The sequence below is a fragment of the Vanellus vanellus genome, assembly GCF_965231255.1.
Source record: "Vanellus vanellus genome assembly, chromosome: 5".
Lineage (NCBI taxonomy): Eukaryota > Metazoa > Chordata > Aves > Charadriiformes > Charadriidae > Vanellus > Vanellus vanellus.
Genome location: NC_138910.1, coordinates 18,252,529 through 18,263,210, shown reverse-complemented (window position 1 = coordinate 18,263,210; position 10,682 = coordinate 18,252,529). Strand labels below are relative to the sequence as shown.

At 61.9% G+C, this 10,682-nt stretch overlaps 1 protein-coding gene across 2 annotated transcripts; it reads right to left on the bottom strand.

The window, feature by feature from the left end:
• Window positions 1-99: 99 nt before the first annotated feature.
• On the bottom strand, window positions 100-10,403 carry PLCD4 (phospholipase C delta 4). 2 transcript variants are annotated; one of them, XM_082484346.1, is made up of 16 exons: window positions 10,304-10,403; window positions 7,575-7,627; window positions 7,069-7,227; window positions 6,326-6,554; window positions 5,974-6,103; window positions 5,202-5,433; window positions 4,594-4,795; window positions 4,120-4,264; window positions 3,486-3,638; window positions 2,987-3,127; window positions 2,464-2,620; window positions 1,875-1,991; window positions 1,422-1,600; window positions 1,121-1,256; window positions 877-1,026; window positions 100-750 (listed from the first exon to the last, which is right to left on the bottom strand). In XM_082484346.1, exons 2-16 carry the CDS (start codon window positions 7,597-7,599, stop codon window positions 644-646), a joined length of 2,262 nt encoding a protein of 753 aa, XP_082340472.1. In that variant the 5' UTR covers window positions 7,600-7,627; window positions 10,304-10,403; the 3' UTR covers window positions 100-643. The 2 variants fall into 2 exon arrangements, with proteins under 2 accessions (XP_082340472.1, XP_082340473.1); XM_082484347.1 differs by having other exon boundaries at window positions 10,336-10,355.
• Window positions 10,404-10,682: the final 279 nt, after the last annotated feature.

Below are 10,682 nucleotides of genomic sequence, written 5' to 3'. Positions count from 1 at the left end.
GGGTGAGCCATGAGGCAGATGCCTGCAGAGAGAGTGTAAGCAGAAGCCCAGCTCCTCATACTTGTCCCCAGTGCCACTGCACCCACACCTGAGCCTGCCTGTCACCGAACAATTTATTAAGTTGCTTACAGAGAAAGGACGTGGCAAGGGTTAGTTATGGGCGCTGGCCAGGAGCAGCCCTAGGGTCTGGGGGCTGTGATGGGGCTCTGCAGGGTCGGGGGGGCAGTGAAGACTGACTCCTCTCCCAGCTCTGCCCAGCCCTGGGGTTTGCTCGGCTCCAGCCTTGCTCCCCTGGCTGGGGGGGACCAGCCCCTGCGGCAGAGCCAGGGCGCTGTGCACCATCTCTCTTCCTCCAAGCTGTGCCCATGGGCCAGGGTGGGCTGCATGTCAGGGTCACAGGGGGCTGCACCAGTGCAGACCCCACACTTGCGCATGCGAGGCAGTTTCCCAAACCTGGGAAGGGAAGGTCAGTGCCTTTTCCCAGCCCCTGGAGGCCACTGCAAACAGGGGCACAGCACCAACAATGACATGGGGATGACACAAACAGCTCAACAAGAAGGCGATGTGGTTGGGTCTGCAGCCCCAGCTGCTGGGGGCTGGCTCTATGGCTTCCATCCAGGCAGGTCCTGCTCGCCCCATGGACTCAGTCCTGCTCCGGGCTGGGCGGCTCGGTGATGCGGATGTGGACGAAGAGAGAAGAAGGTGGGATGCTGGTGCCATCCTTGGAGAGGAGATGGATGTGGCGGTAGCCTGCAGGGGCACAGTGACGGTCTGGCTGATGGCTGCCCCCCACCCCACTCTCTAACACCCAGCTGAGCCCAGGCAGCCTGCAGGGCTGTCCTGCACCGCCACCACCACTGGGCTGCAGCCACTCACCAGGTTTGATGTTGGCAAACGCTAAGGTGAACTGGCCCACGAAGTCATTCCTGGAGGTCTTGTCATAATCCTCCACCACGAAGCGGACGAGGGCCAGCTCGGGCACATGGAGCTGGAACTGGAGCGTCTCATCCCAGCGGGGGTTAAACCCTGGGAAGGGAGAGTGGGTGCTGGGAGGGGGAGGGAGGGCAGGGACAGGGCCACGTGGGCACAGCCGGGTCCCTGGTACCACTGTGGGGCTCACCGTTGTTCTCTATGTACTTGGTCTCCCGGTGTGCCTGGTCCGCAGGGACCCCATGGATCTCCACGCGCACCAGTGGGTCGATGACAGCTCCGTCCTTGCTGTTGGCCACTTTAGGCAGCTGCTGCCCACTGATCACCTGTGGGAAGGGGCAGTGACCCCATCAGCCAGGGAGTAGCTGAACTGCTCTGCTGGGAGGCTGCTCAGCCCTGGCATGCTGCCCAGCGATGTCCCCACCTGGGTGGGACCGACAGAGCGCCAGGACACTGTTGCGGTTCCCTGGGGTCCCTCTTCAGCCCCATACCTGGATCGTCAGGGTGATGGGGCCAGGGCCCTCCCGGCTGCCAGGGTCACTGGGGTTGAAGAGAGTCTCCTCATCCCTCATGAAGGGTGGTTTGAGCACGTAGCCGCAGCGGCCGTTCTGGCTGAAGAGCCCGTCACACAGGTCCATCTCCGTGCCAGCTGTCTGGAAGTTCAGGGCCACTGGGAGAAAGCGGTAGGGAAAGTGTTCAGAGCAGCTTGGAGACAATGCTCTGCTTGGAGGTGAGAATCAGCCTGTCCCTGTGGCCAGAGATGTGGGGCCATACAGGGGGACAAGGCACTGATACCTGGGTACCCAATGCAGGACAAGAGCCTCCAGCCAGACCTGGCTCTAGCCAGGGTCATAGCTGGCACCAACATGGGTGTTGATGGTGCCATGTGTCACGGGACCTGGGGCATCTCCCCAGCCCACAGCCCTGATGACCCCCAGCCATACCAATCTGGCACCCCACGTTCCACATCTCCTGGGGGCTGTAGTTGGAGGAGTCAGTCCGCATCCCGCTGGGGTAGATGCGTGTCAGTTGCCAGGTGTTGTGGCGGACAAACTCATTCCCTAGGGATGGAGCACGAGGGCCAATCATGGGGTCGTTCCCCGGCCTGCACACCCACCCACAGCATGTGCTGCCCATCCATCCATCCATCCATCCATCCATCCACTCACCTACTCATCCACCCACCCATCTATCCAAATGTCCATCGATCCATCCATCCATCAACCCATTCGTATATCCTCTCATCCATCCAACCATCCATCCTCCCATCTACCCACCCATCCATCCTCCCACCCATCCACCCACCAACTCTCATCCCTCTCCCCTCCCAGGAGCCCAGGCATCCTGCCTTGCTTTCTAAGCCCCCCCTCACCCACCAGAGCTAAAACACAGGGTACAGCCCCACTGGACCCTCTTTCTCCTGGACAGGGAGGGAATGGCAGTATCTGGAGGCCCTAGCCCTACACCTGCAGAAGCTGACTGCCCCCTCCACCCTGGCCTGCTCCCTCCATGCCACTGTCCCCTCCACCTCACCCGCATCCCGGATGAGCTTCCTGGCCTTGGCCTCAGCGAGCGAGGAGATCTCAGAGGGCCGGGAATGGCTGCGCGCCTCATGGAAGCCCCGGAAGGACACGCTCTTGCAGTAGACGACACAGTCAGACAATGCCTGCGCCAGGCTCTCCTTGTCCTTCTGCAATGCAGGGCCATGTTTGGTCCCCCCAATGGGTGCACTGTCCCCCAGCACTCATCCAGGACTGGGGTTGTAGAGCTCGAGGCAGCTGAGAACAGTTGGGGGGTGCTGGGGGTGGCAGCATCCCCACTACTGGCAGCTTTCCTGCCAGGAGTGAAGCAGGCAGGGGATCCCCAACATGGTGCCACCACAGGGATGCTGTGCAAAGAGGGGGCTGACTTGGCCAGGGGCGGAAAGGGTTGCCCCCCCTGCCTGGTGATGTCCCTGCAGTCTGTGCCTCTCCCCTCAGCACTGGGATATCTCCACGGCCCATAGTTGTGTCCAGGGCCTCAGCACTCATGGCTAGTCCCCAGCCAGGCCACCCACCTTCGCCCTCCGCCTCTCCTCCTCTGCCTCTGCCCCATTGTCATCGTCAGACACATCAGGCGCCTCATCCCCCGGCCCATCCAGTGTGTCCTCCAGCCGACCTATTTTCTTCCCCTTCAGCAGGATCTTGTGCTTCAGCTCCTGCGGGGTTGGGGATGGAGAGGTAGGCATGTTGGTGTGCCCATCTCCTCCATGGGACTTGCTGTCCCATGGGACCCCACACTGCTGGGGACCAACACCACCAGCTCCCTTCAACACCCAGGAGGGGATGGGGCAGGAAGGCTCTGTCCTGCTGTCTGTCTCTGCAGAGCATGGGGAGACAAACTTGGGGACAGCTTTGGGACTTCTGTGAACATGAGGACACAGTGTCCCCGGGGTTCCCAAGAGCTCCAGTGGAGCAGGATGATGCTGGGATACAGGTGGCCTTTCCTCTGGACAGCAGAGCCACCTCCTCTCCCCACTCCCAGCAATGTCCAGCATGGCCATACTGTGTCCCTACCTCTGGAGATGGGAGCTGGGTGGGGACACGCCCATCGGTGGTGGTGGTGAGGAGCTGTTCCCCCAGAATGGTCTTGAGCTGCTGGGCCAGGACCTCCTGCTGCTCCATGCTGCAGTGATTCTCCAGGGACAGGATCACCGGGTAGTCTGAGGTCTGGGGAGCAACATGCCCAGCTGGAGATCAGCCTTGGTGGGGTTGGGGAGCTCTCGCAAGGGCTTTGCCCTGGCATGGTTAATGCCAGGGAGGAGTGCATTGTTCACCCTTGTATCCCTCTGAGACCTTCACACCCCTTCAGCATTCCCCCATATTCCATCTCACCCCTACACACCCCTGCATCTCCCATGCCCCATGTCACCCCTGCACTCCCAGCGGACCATGCCTGCATAAGGCCCCAGCCCCTGGCATGGCCCAGTGCAGGGCTGTGAGCCAGACCCCCCCAGTGCTGTTCCCTGGGAAAGGACACAGCCACCCTCCTTGCCCATGGTGGGGTCAGGCCTGATGAAGCACCAGGTGCATGAGCGCCAGCACTTCTTCCTCTCCAGAGACCCACCACACTGCCCCAAATCACAACCTCATCCCCCCTGCCCACCAAGGGCCACCCACAATGCCCAGCACCCGGGGAAGGGTGCCCTACCTTGAAGGCGTACTTCCCCAGGGTGCTCACCACCTCCCGGAAAGGGATCTTGGAGGTGAAGGTGTGGCCGTGGTACACCATGGGCTCCCCGTTTGGCCCGTCCCAGCAATCCACCTCCAGGCACCGGCAGCCCCGTTTCAGAGCCCTACGGGTGGGTGGTCACCCCTGGGACCCCACACCCAGGCAGCGCACCAGCCCTCTGCCACCCCCTCTGATTGTGGGTGTCACCCCTGCAGGGACCAGGGGACAACCGCCAAGGGTGAGGATGCTGCTGCATGCAGGGTAAGTAGAGCTGGGCTCAGCAATGCCCTCGCTGAGCATCACATGGCAAGGCATAGAGGTCCTGGACCATGGAGAAGGCAAAGGAGCTTCTGGCTTTGCCCCATGAAACTGCCTGGGGCATGGCGCTGGGGCAGGAGGGTGCTGGGGGCAGGAGGGTGCTGGGGAGCAGCCAGGAGGGAGTAGCCCTTTTACCTGATGTAGCCCTCAATGCTGCTCTGGCCCCGGATCTGGTCCTCTATCAGGTAGGTGTTGTGGGAGGAGGAGATGAAGTAGTGGCAGAGCGGCTGGTTCATGTCCTGCCACAGCGCCCGGTGACGGGGGTTGAAGATGGAGCCCTCCGGGGAGCAGAGGTACATGAGGAACCCATCGGCACTCAGCGCATGGCGAGCCCGGGCTGCAGGCGGAAGGGGAGGCTCAGCGACAGCCAGGGACCCGGAGGGGACAGGACCAGGACAAACAGGGCTGCTGGTGGCTCCTGGTATCCCCAACCTGGTGGGCACGGCTGCTGCCAGAGACTGGGGCACAGGGAGAGATGCCCAGGAGCAGCAGCCATGGGAAGATGGGTCGGGGACACCAAAGTCATAGCTTGCACTCCGTGGCTGGTTAACCTTCTACACCAAAATAGTCCAGGAATGGACCAAAAAAAGAGAAACTGCACCCAGATCACACCACAGTGAGCTTTCCCCCTGTGCCCACCCACAGCAGGATGGGGCTGGGGGTGTCCCTGCCATGGGACTGTGGGTCTCAGCCCTCTCCTTCCCCCCGTGCAGAGAAGAGCCAATGTCCAGGCTGGCGCTCACCTGTCTCTGATGGTTCATACTTGTCAATGAGCTCCATGGCCAGCTCCTCTGTGCCCTCATCCTCCAGCTGCTCCTGCCGCAGGAAATCCACCAGCTCCAGCAGCGTCAGCTTCTTCCCATCCTCAGAGAAGTCCTGGAAGAGGCTCAGCACCTCCTCACGCTGTGTGAGGGCCTTGTAGAAGAGCACGAACTCCTCCCCTTCCAGCGTCCCTGACTCCGACTTGTCAGCAGCCTGCAAGGGAGTTCACTCAGCACCCAGCTGGGGCAAAATGGGGTGTCCTAGCCACCCCATGGGGCTGGGGGGGGGGGGGTTGCCCACCCTCAACAGAGGGCACAGAAACTCCACGCCAGCGGCAGTGGTAGGCATCAATCAATCCATGAATGGATGGATGGATGGATGGATGGATGGATGGATGGATGGATGGATGGACAGTCAGCTGGCTGGCTGGCTGGGTTGATGGATAAATAAACAGATGGCTGGTTAGCTGGATGGACAGATAAGCAGCTAGGTGGGCAAATGAATGGAAGGGAGGAACAGCTGCCTTGGCTGGTTGAGTTGACAGATAAATGAACAAATGGATGTTTATCTGGGTAAACAGGTAGTTGGGTCAACAAATAAATGGATGGATGGATGGATGGATGGATGGATGGATAGATGGATGGACAGACAGAAGAGAGTGAACACATCCTTCTGCAGAGGGGCGTTGTGCAGCTTGTTACAGCCCCTCCAGCCCCTCCCCAGTTTCTCCAGGCCCTCAGGTGCAGTGTTTACCTGGAAGAGCAGCAGGGCATGATCTTCATTCATGTCCACGTTCATCATCTTGAGAAGACGCTGCACCTCCTTGAAGTTCATGCGCCCATCCTTATTCTTGTCAGCTTTCTGAAACCAGTCACGAATCCATGTGCAGGAAACCAGGGCAAATGTTAAGGAAAAGGACCTTGGCTAAGAGAGATGGAGCTGGGGAGCATCAGAGGGCCTCTTTTTCTTTTTCTGTGGGCTCTCCCTGCCCTGATGTAGATGGTAAGACTCAGAAGAGCTAAGACATGCTGGGGCGAGGCAGGAGATGAGAAGGGAAGGGAAGAACTGGGTGTGGAGGGCAGAGTGGCGCCCACAGGAAGGATATTGGTCTATCTTCTCTCTTTGGTCCATGCTGGTGGCCACCTCGATGAGCTGGCGCAGGCCCTGGACCCAGCACTGTGCCTCCTCTGCTGAGCCAGCAATGAGGTCCAGGTTGCCCCGGCGGCCGTAGAAGACAATGGTGAAGCAGCGCTCAGGGGGGAACTCCTCGGCCAGGCTCTGCAGCACCTCCGACTGGTGCCCTTCCCGCACAGTCTCCACATCGCTGATGGAGACTGGGACAGAGGGAGGGGAGGTCTGTCTATGGGCGACAAGGACTGCAGGGCAGGGGACACTGCCCACAGACATCTATCGTTCCAGTCATCCCTTCTTCCACTCATCCATCCATCCATCCATCCACCCACCCACTGAGCTACTCATCCATCCATCTAACCATTGAGCTATCCATCCATCCATCCATCCATCCATCCATCCATCCATCCATCCATCGAGTCACTCATCCATCTGCGTGTCTGTTTGTCTGGCTAATCCTACACTGGCATGCCAGAGCTTCCACTGGTATCATCTGCAATTTCTACTCAGCCCTTGTGACCCATGGGTCCTGCTGGGGACAGGATGCTTCATGGAGAAGTGTGAGTGAGAAGACCCCATGCACACACACAGAGCCTCTCTTGAATGTCCCAGCACGCTTTGCAACCATGGCTCCAAGAATCTCCATACATTCACACTCCTGTTCACTCTGAACCCTACTGGTGGCCCCATGGATAACACACAGCTGCCAGTACTCACAGGCAGACTCAATTTTGCCCGTCCTCTTGGACTGGTACCAGATGGTCATGCAATCATCCTGCAGCTTGAAGTAACGCTGCTTCTTCCAGCTCTTGGACTTGACTTTGCGCATCAAGGTCCCTTGCTGCATCTGTTCCAGCGTGTCTGTGAGCTGGATGCCTGGGGGCAGCGTGGGCTGCATCACTGAGGATGGGTTATCCAGGCACTGCACCCTGCGACCTTGCTCCCTCCTGCCCCTAGGATCCCACGTGGTCCCTCGATTTGGGATGGAGGAGGGACAGACCCAAAACAAACTCCCTTCGCCACCCAAGGGGCAGAAGGCAACTCCCCATCGACCCTTCCCACCCGCCCTTGGTGCTTCCAAGCCCAATCCCAATGGCTGTGGTGGGGTAGAGATGCTCCCAAGTGTGGTAAGGTGAGCTCAACCCACAGGCCAGATTTGCCCCAGCATAAATCCGGGTGGCCCAGTGCCCTGCCCCGCACCTCCCCTCTGCCAGGGCACTCACGGGCGTTGCACAGCAGCGATGCCATGGCTCTGCCTCCTCTGCGCTGGCCACTGCTGGGGAGGGAAGAGAGAGGGAAGCTGAGGGGAGCGGGACCGGACCTCCCCACGTGCCTGGGTCCCACCGGGTGGGCTCTGGCCATGCCCACGCATGTGCGAGGTATGTGTGCCCCTGCCCGTGTGCGAGAGCGCACCTGCGCCTGTCTCCTGCTGGGTCATCGCTTTCCTTAAGTGTCGAGTTCACCCCGCCGTGCTCATGAAATATTAATTTGTGTTACCGGGAAGCCAGAGCTCGAAAGGTGTTGGAGGAAAACAGAAAAACTTGCCAGTGTGGCTGCTGGCAGCCCGGTGGCTACCGGAGCCCTGGTGCTCCCCCGGTCACTGCTCCCAGGGGAGAAGCAGCTCCAGGAGCTGGGAAAAACTGCCCTGGGGGTACCCGGGAGAGCCAAGAACGAGCACCCCCACTGCCTGGGAAATGGCCCCCAACCAGCAAATTTGGAAGTAAGGGAGAGCCTGACTTGGTGTAAGAGTGAGGAAAGGGGTGCAGAGCAGGACCCTCAGCTCCCCCAGGGAACATCAGCACCCCGGGGCCGCAACCACACCAGGAGCCGTATGGGGAGCGCACTGCGACGAGTGGGACTATAAATACAACTGGACTGACAATAAGGCTTTGATTAGGCTGTAAGGCTTTAATTAGACTGACAAATCGCTGGATGCGCCTGTCACCTGGCTGTTGGAGCTGAGCCCTCGAGGAGCAGATGCCACCACAGCCAGTGAGCTGGGATTTGGGTGCAGGAGGGGACCTAGGGGGTCCCTGGGGGTGAAGGGCTCTGTGCCGGGGCGCAGGGGTGGCAGCCATGCCCCAGGCCCCTGACTCAGCACAGGCACAGGCACTGGCGGTGCGGGGCTGGGAATAGCCGGTGCCGTCAGCGTGCAGGCAGCTGCCAAGCCCGGCTGCCAGACCCTCGCAGGCTCAGGGGCCAGATGGTGACCATCCCCTGCTCAGTGTGGGGACAGGCAGGGTAGACACCCCAGCACAGCGCTGGCTGGGGCTGTGGGGACTGCCTGTCCACGCTCTTGGGGACCTGACGTGTTGCTGGAGGCATGGAGAGGCTGGGGTCCCATCCCAGCTGCCTCCCAGCAGCACCCAGTGCCAAGGCTGCGCGTTCCCAGCACCGGCCCTTCTTGCAGGGCTCAGACCATGAGGACTCGCTGCAGTGCCTGCACCCTCCCGCATCCAATGTGCCGGGGGGGGCACCGACCCACCGGCCCAGGGCTCAGGGTGCCTGCACCCACAAATGGGGAGGTGGCACTGTGCTCTTCTCAGGCCCTGCAGAGTGGGTGCCCTGATGCCTGCTGGCTTGCACAGCCCCCGAAGTGCCCCATGCACCTCCCTCCAGCGTGCTCTCAGCCCCCCTGCACCTCACTGCCTGCAGGGAACCAGTGGGGGGACAACCCTGGTCACCCATCTGCCTGCACCCTCCTGCATTCTGGTAGCACACAGCCCGGCATGGCGGCTTTGCAGAGTCACAGCTCCAGGTACCCACCTGCCCCATGGCCCCTGTGCTGCAGTGGGTGAGAGGACGGAGATGGGGATGGTTTTGGGAAGCTGGGGTGGAGGGAGAAGCACCGAGGCTGGAGAAGCATCAGGAGATGCTGGCCTGGGACAGGGATGGGCTTGGTGCCACCATCGGGTCTGTCCTCTCTGCACCCTGACACACGTGTGCAAGGAGGCAGCGTGCAAGGGAGCTGCTTGCAGCCCCCAGGCCCGTAACCGCGCAAAGATTTCAGAGCTAAACTGATCTCTTCCAGTGCCAGCTCTTCCCAGCTCCCAGCACAGCCCAAGCACGCCCAGCCTTGCCCCAGCTGCAGGAGCTGTGCCTTCCCTGGGCACACAGTGAAGAAGAGACAATCCCTTCCAATGCAGGGAAGATCCCGGGAGTGCGGATGCAAGGATGTGGCTGTTCAGCTCACCCCAGCGATGCCCCAAGCCCAGCGCAGCCCGGCCCCATGCAGCCCCCCCTTGTTCCTGTCTGAGTTACACTGTCGAGGAGAGCGGGACGGGAGCCAGGGGCTGGAGAAACCCAACCCAAGAGCTTCCCACAGGGCAGCTGCCTCCTGCCAAGGACAGCCCCAGCTCCCCCCAGCACACGCTGAGCCACTGCAGCTTCTCTCCTGGAGGTGACAGTCCCCAAGCAGATCTGGAGGGCCAGCGGGTGTGAGTGCTCCCCAGCCGCTCCAGCACGGAGCCCCCCATGCACAACTAAATGCCACCATGGGGGTGGCCGTGCCAAAGCTGGGAGGGGTGCCCCCCCCACCGGAGACCCCCCCTCACCCTCCTGCTGTCCCGGTGTGCCCACACTGCCCGTGTCCCCAGACTCTGCTCAGCCTCACTGCCCCACGCAGCCTTCCCACCTGCCCCAGGACACGCTGCAGCGCCCGGGGATGGAGCCTGACCCATGGAGCGTGACCCACGCAGGGGGACCAGCCGGCAGCTGATGGGGTCAGAGGTGTCGGCAGGAGGGGGGGTCCGGGATGGGGCAGCAGAACCCGGGGGGGTGCGGGGCTTGAGGGACAAGTGACACCTTAAAGCAGAGGAAACAAAACCGCCGGCACTTCTCCTTGTACCCCACGCCACGCCACCCGTGACGGCGCTGCCCGAGCCCGGGGGTCCCAACCCGCCCCGCAGGACGCCCGGTTCCCCCGCGGAGGACCCGGCGCCAAGCCCCGTACCCGCTCTCTGGTGCCGCCGTGCCGTGCCGTACCGTTCCGTTCCGCTCCGCCGGCGCTCCACCGCCTGCGGCCGCACGGGGCCGGGGCTGCCCGGGCTGCCCGCCCCTCGGCAGCGGCGGGGCAGCGAGCCCGCCCCCCCGGCCCCCCGCCCCGACGGGACGCCCCCCCGGCCCCCGCACTGCCCGCAGCCGCCTCCGCTCAAGGTCGCCTCGGATTAAGGTCATGCCGCTCCCGAGGAACAGGGGCGGGCGGGGGGGGGTGGGAGGGGGGAGGGAAGGCAGTGGCGGGGCTGGCAGGGGTGGGAGCACCTTACAGTGTCCCCCACTTCGGGCTGAGCCTCCGTTCCCACCCTCCGGCAGTCTGTCCCTCCACAGACCCA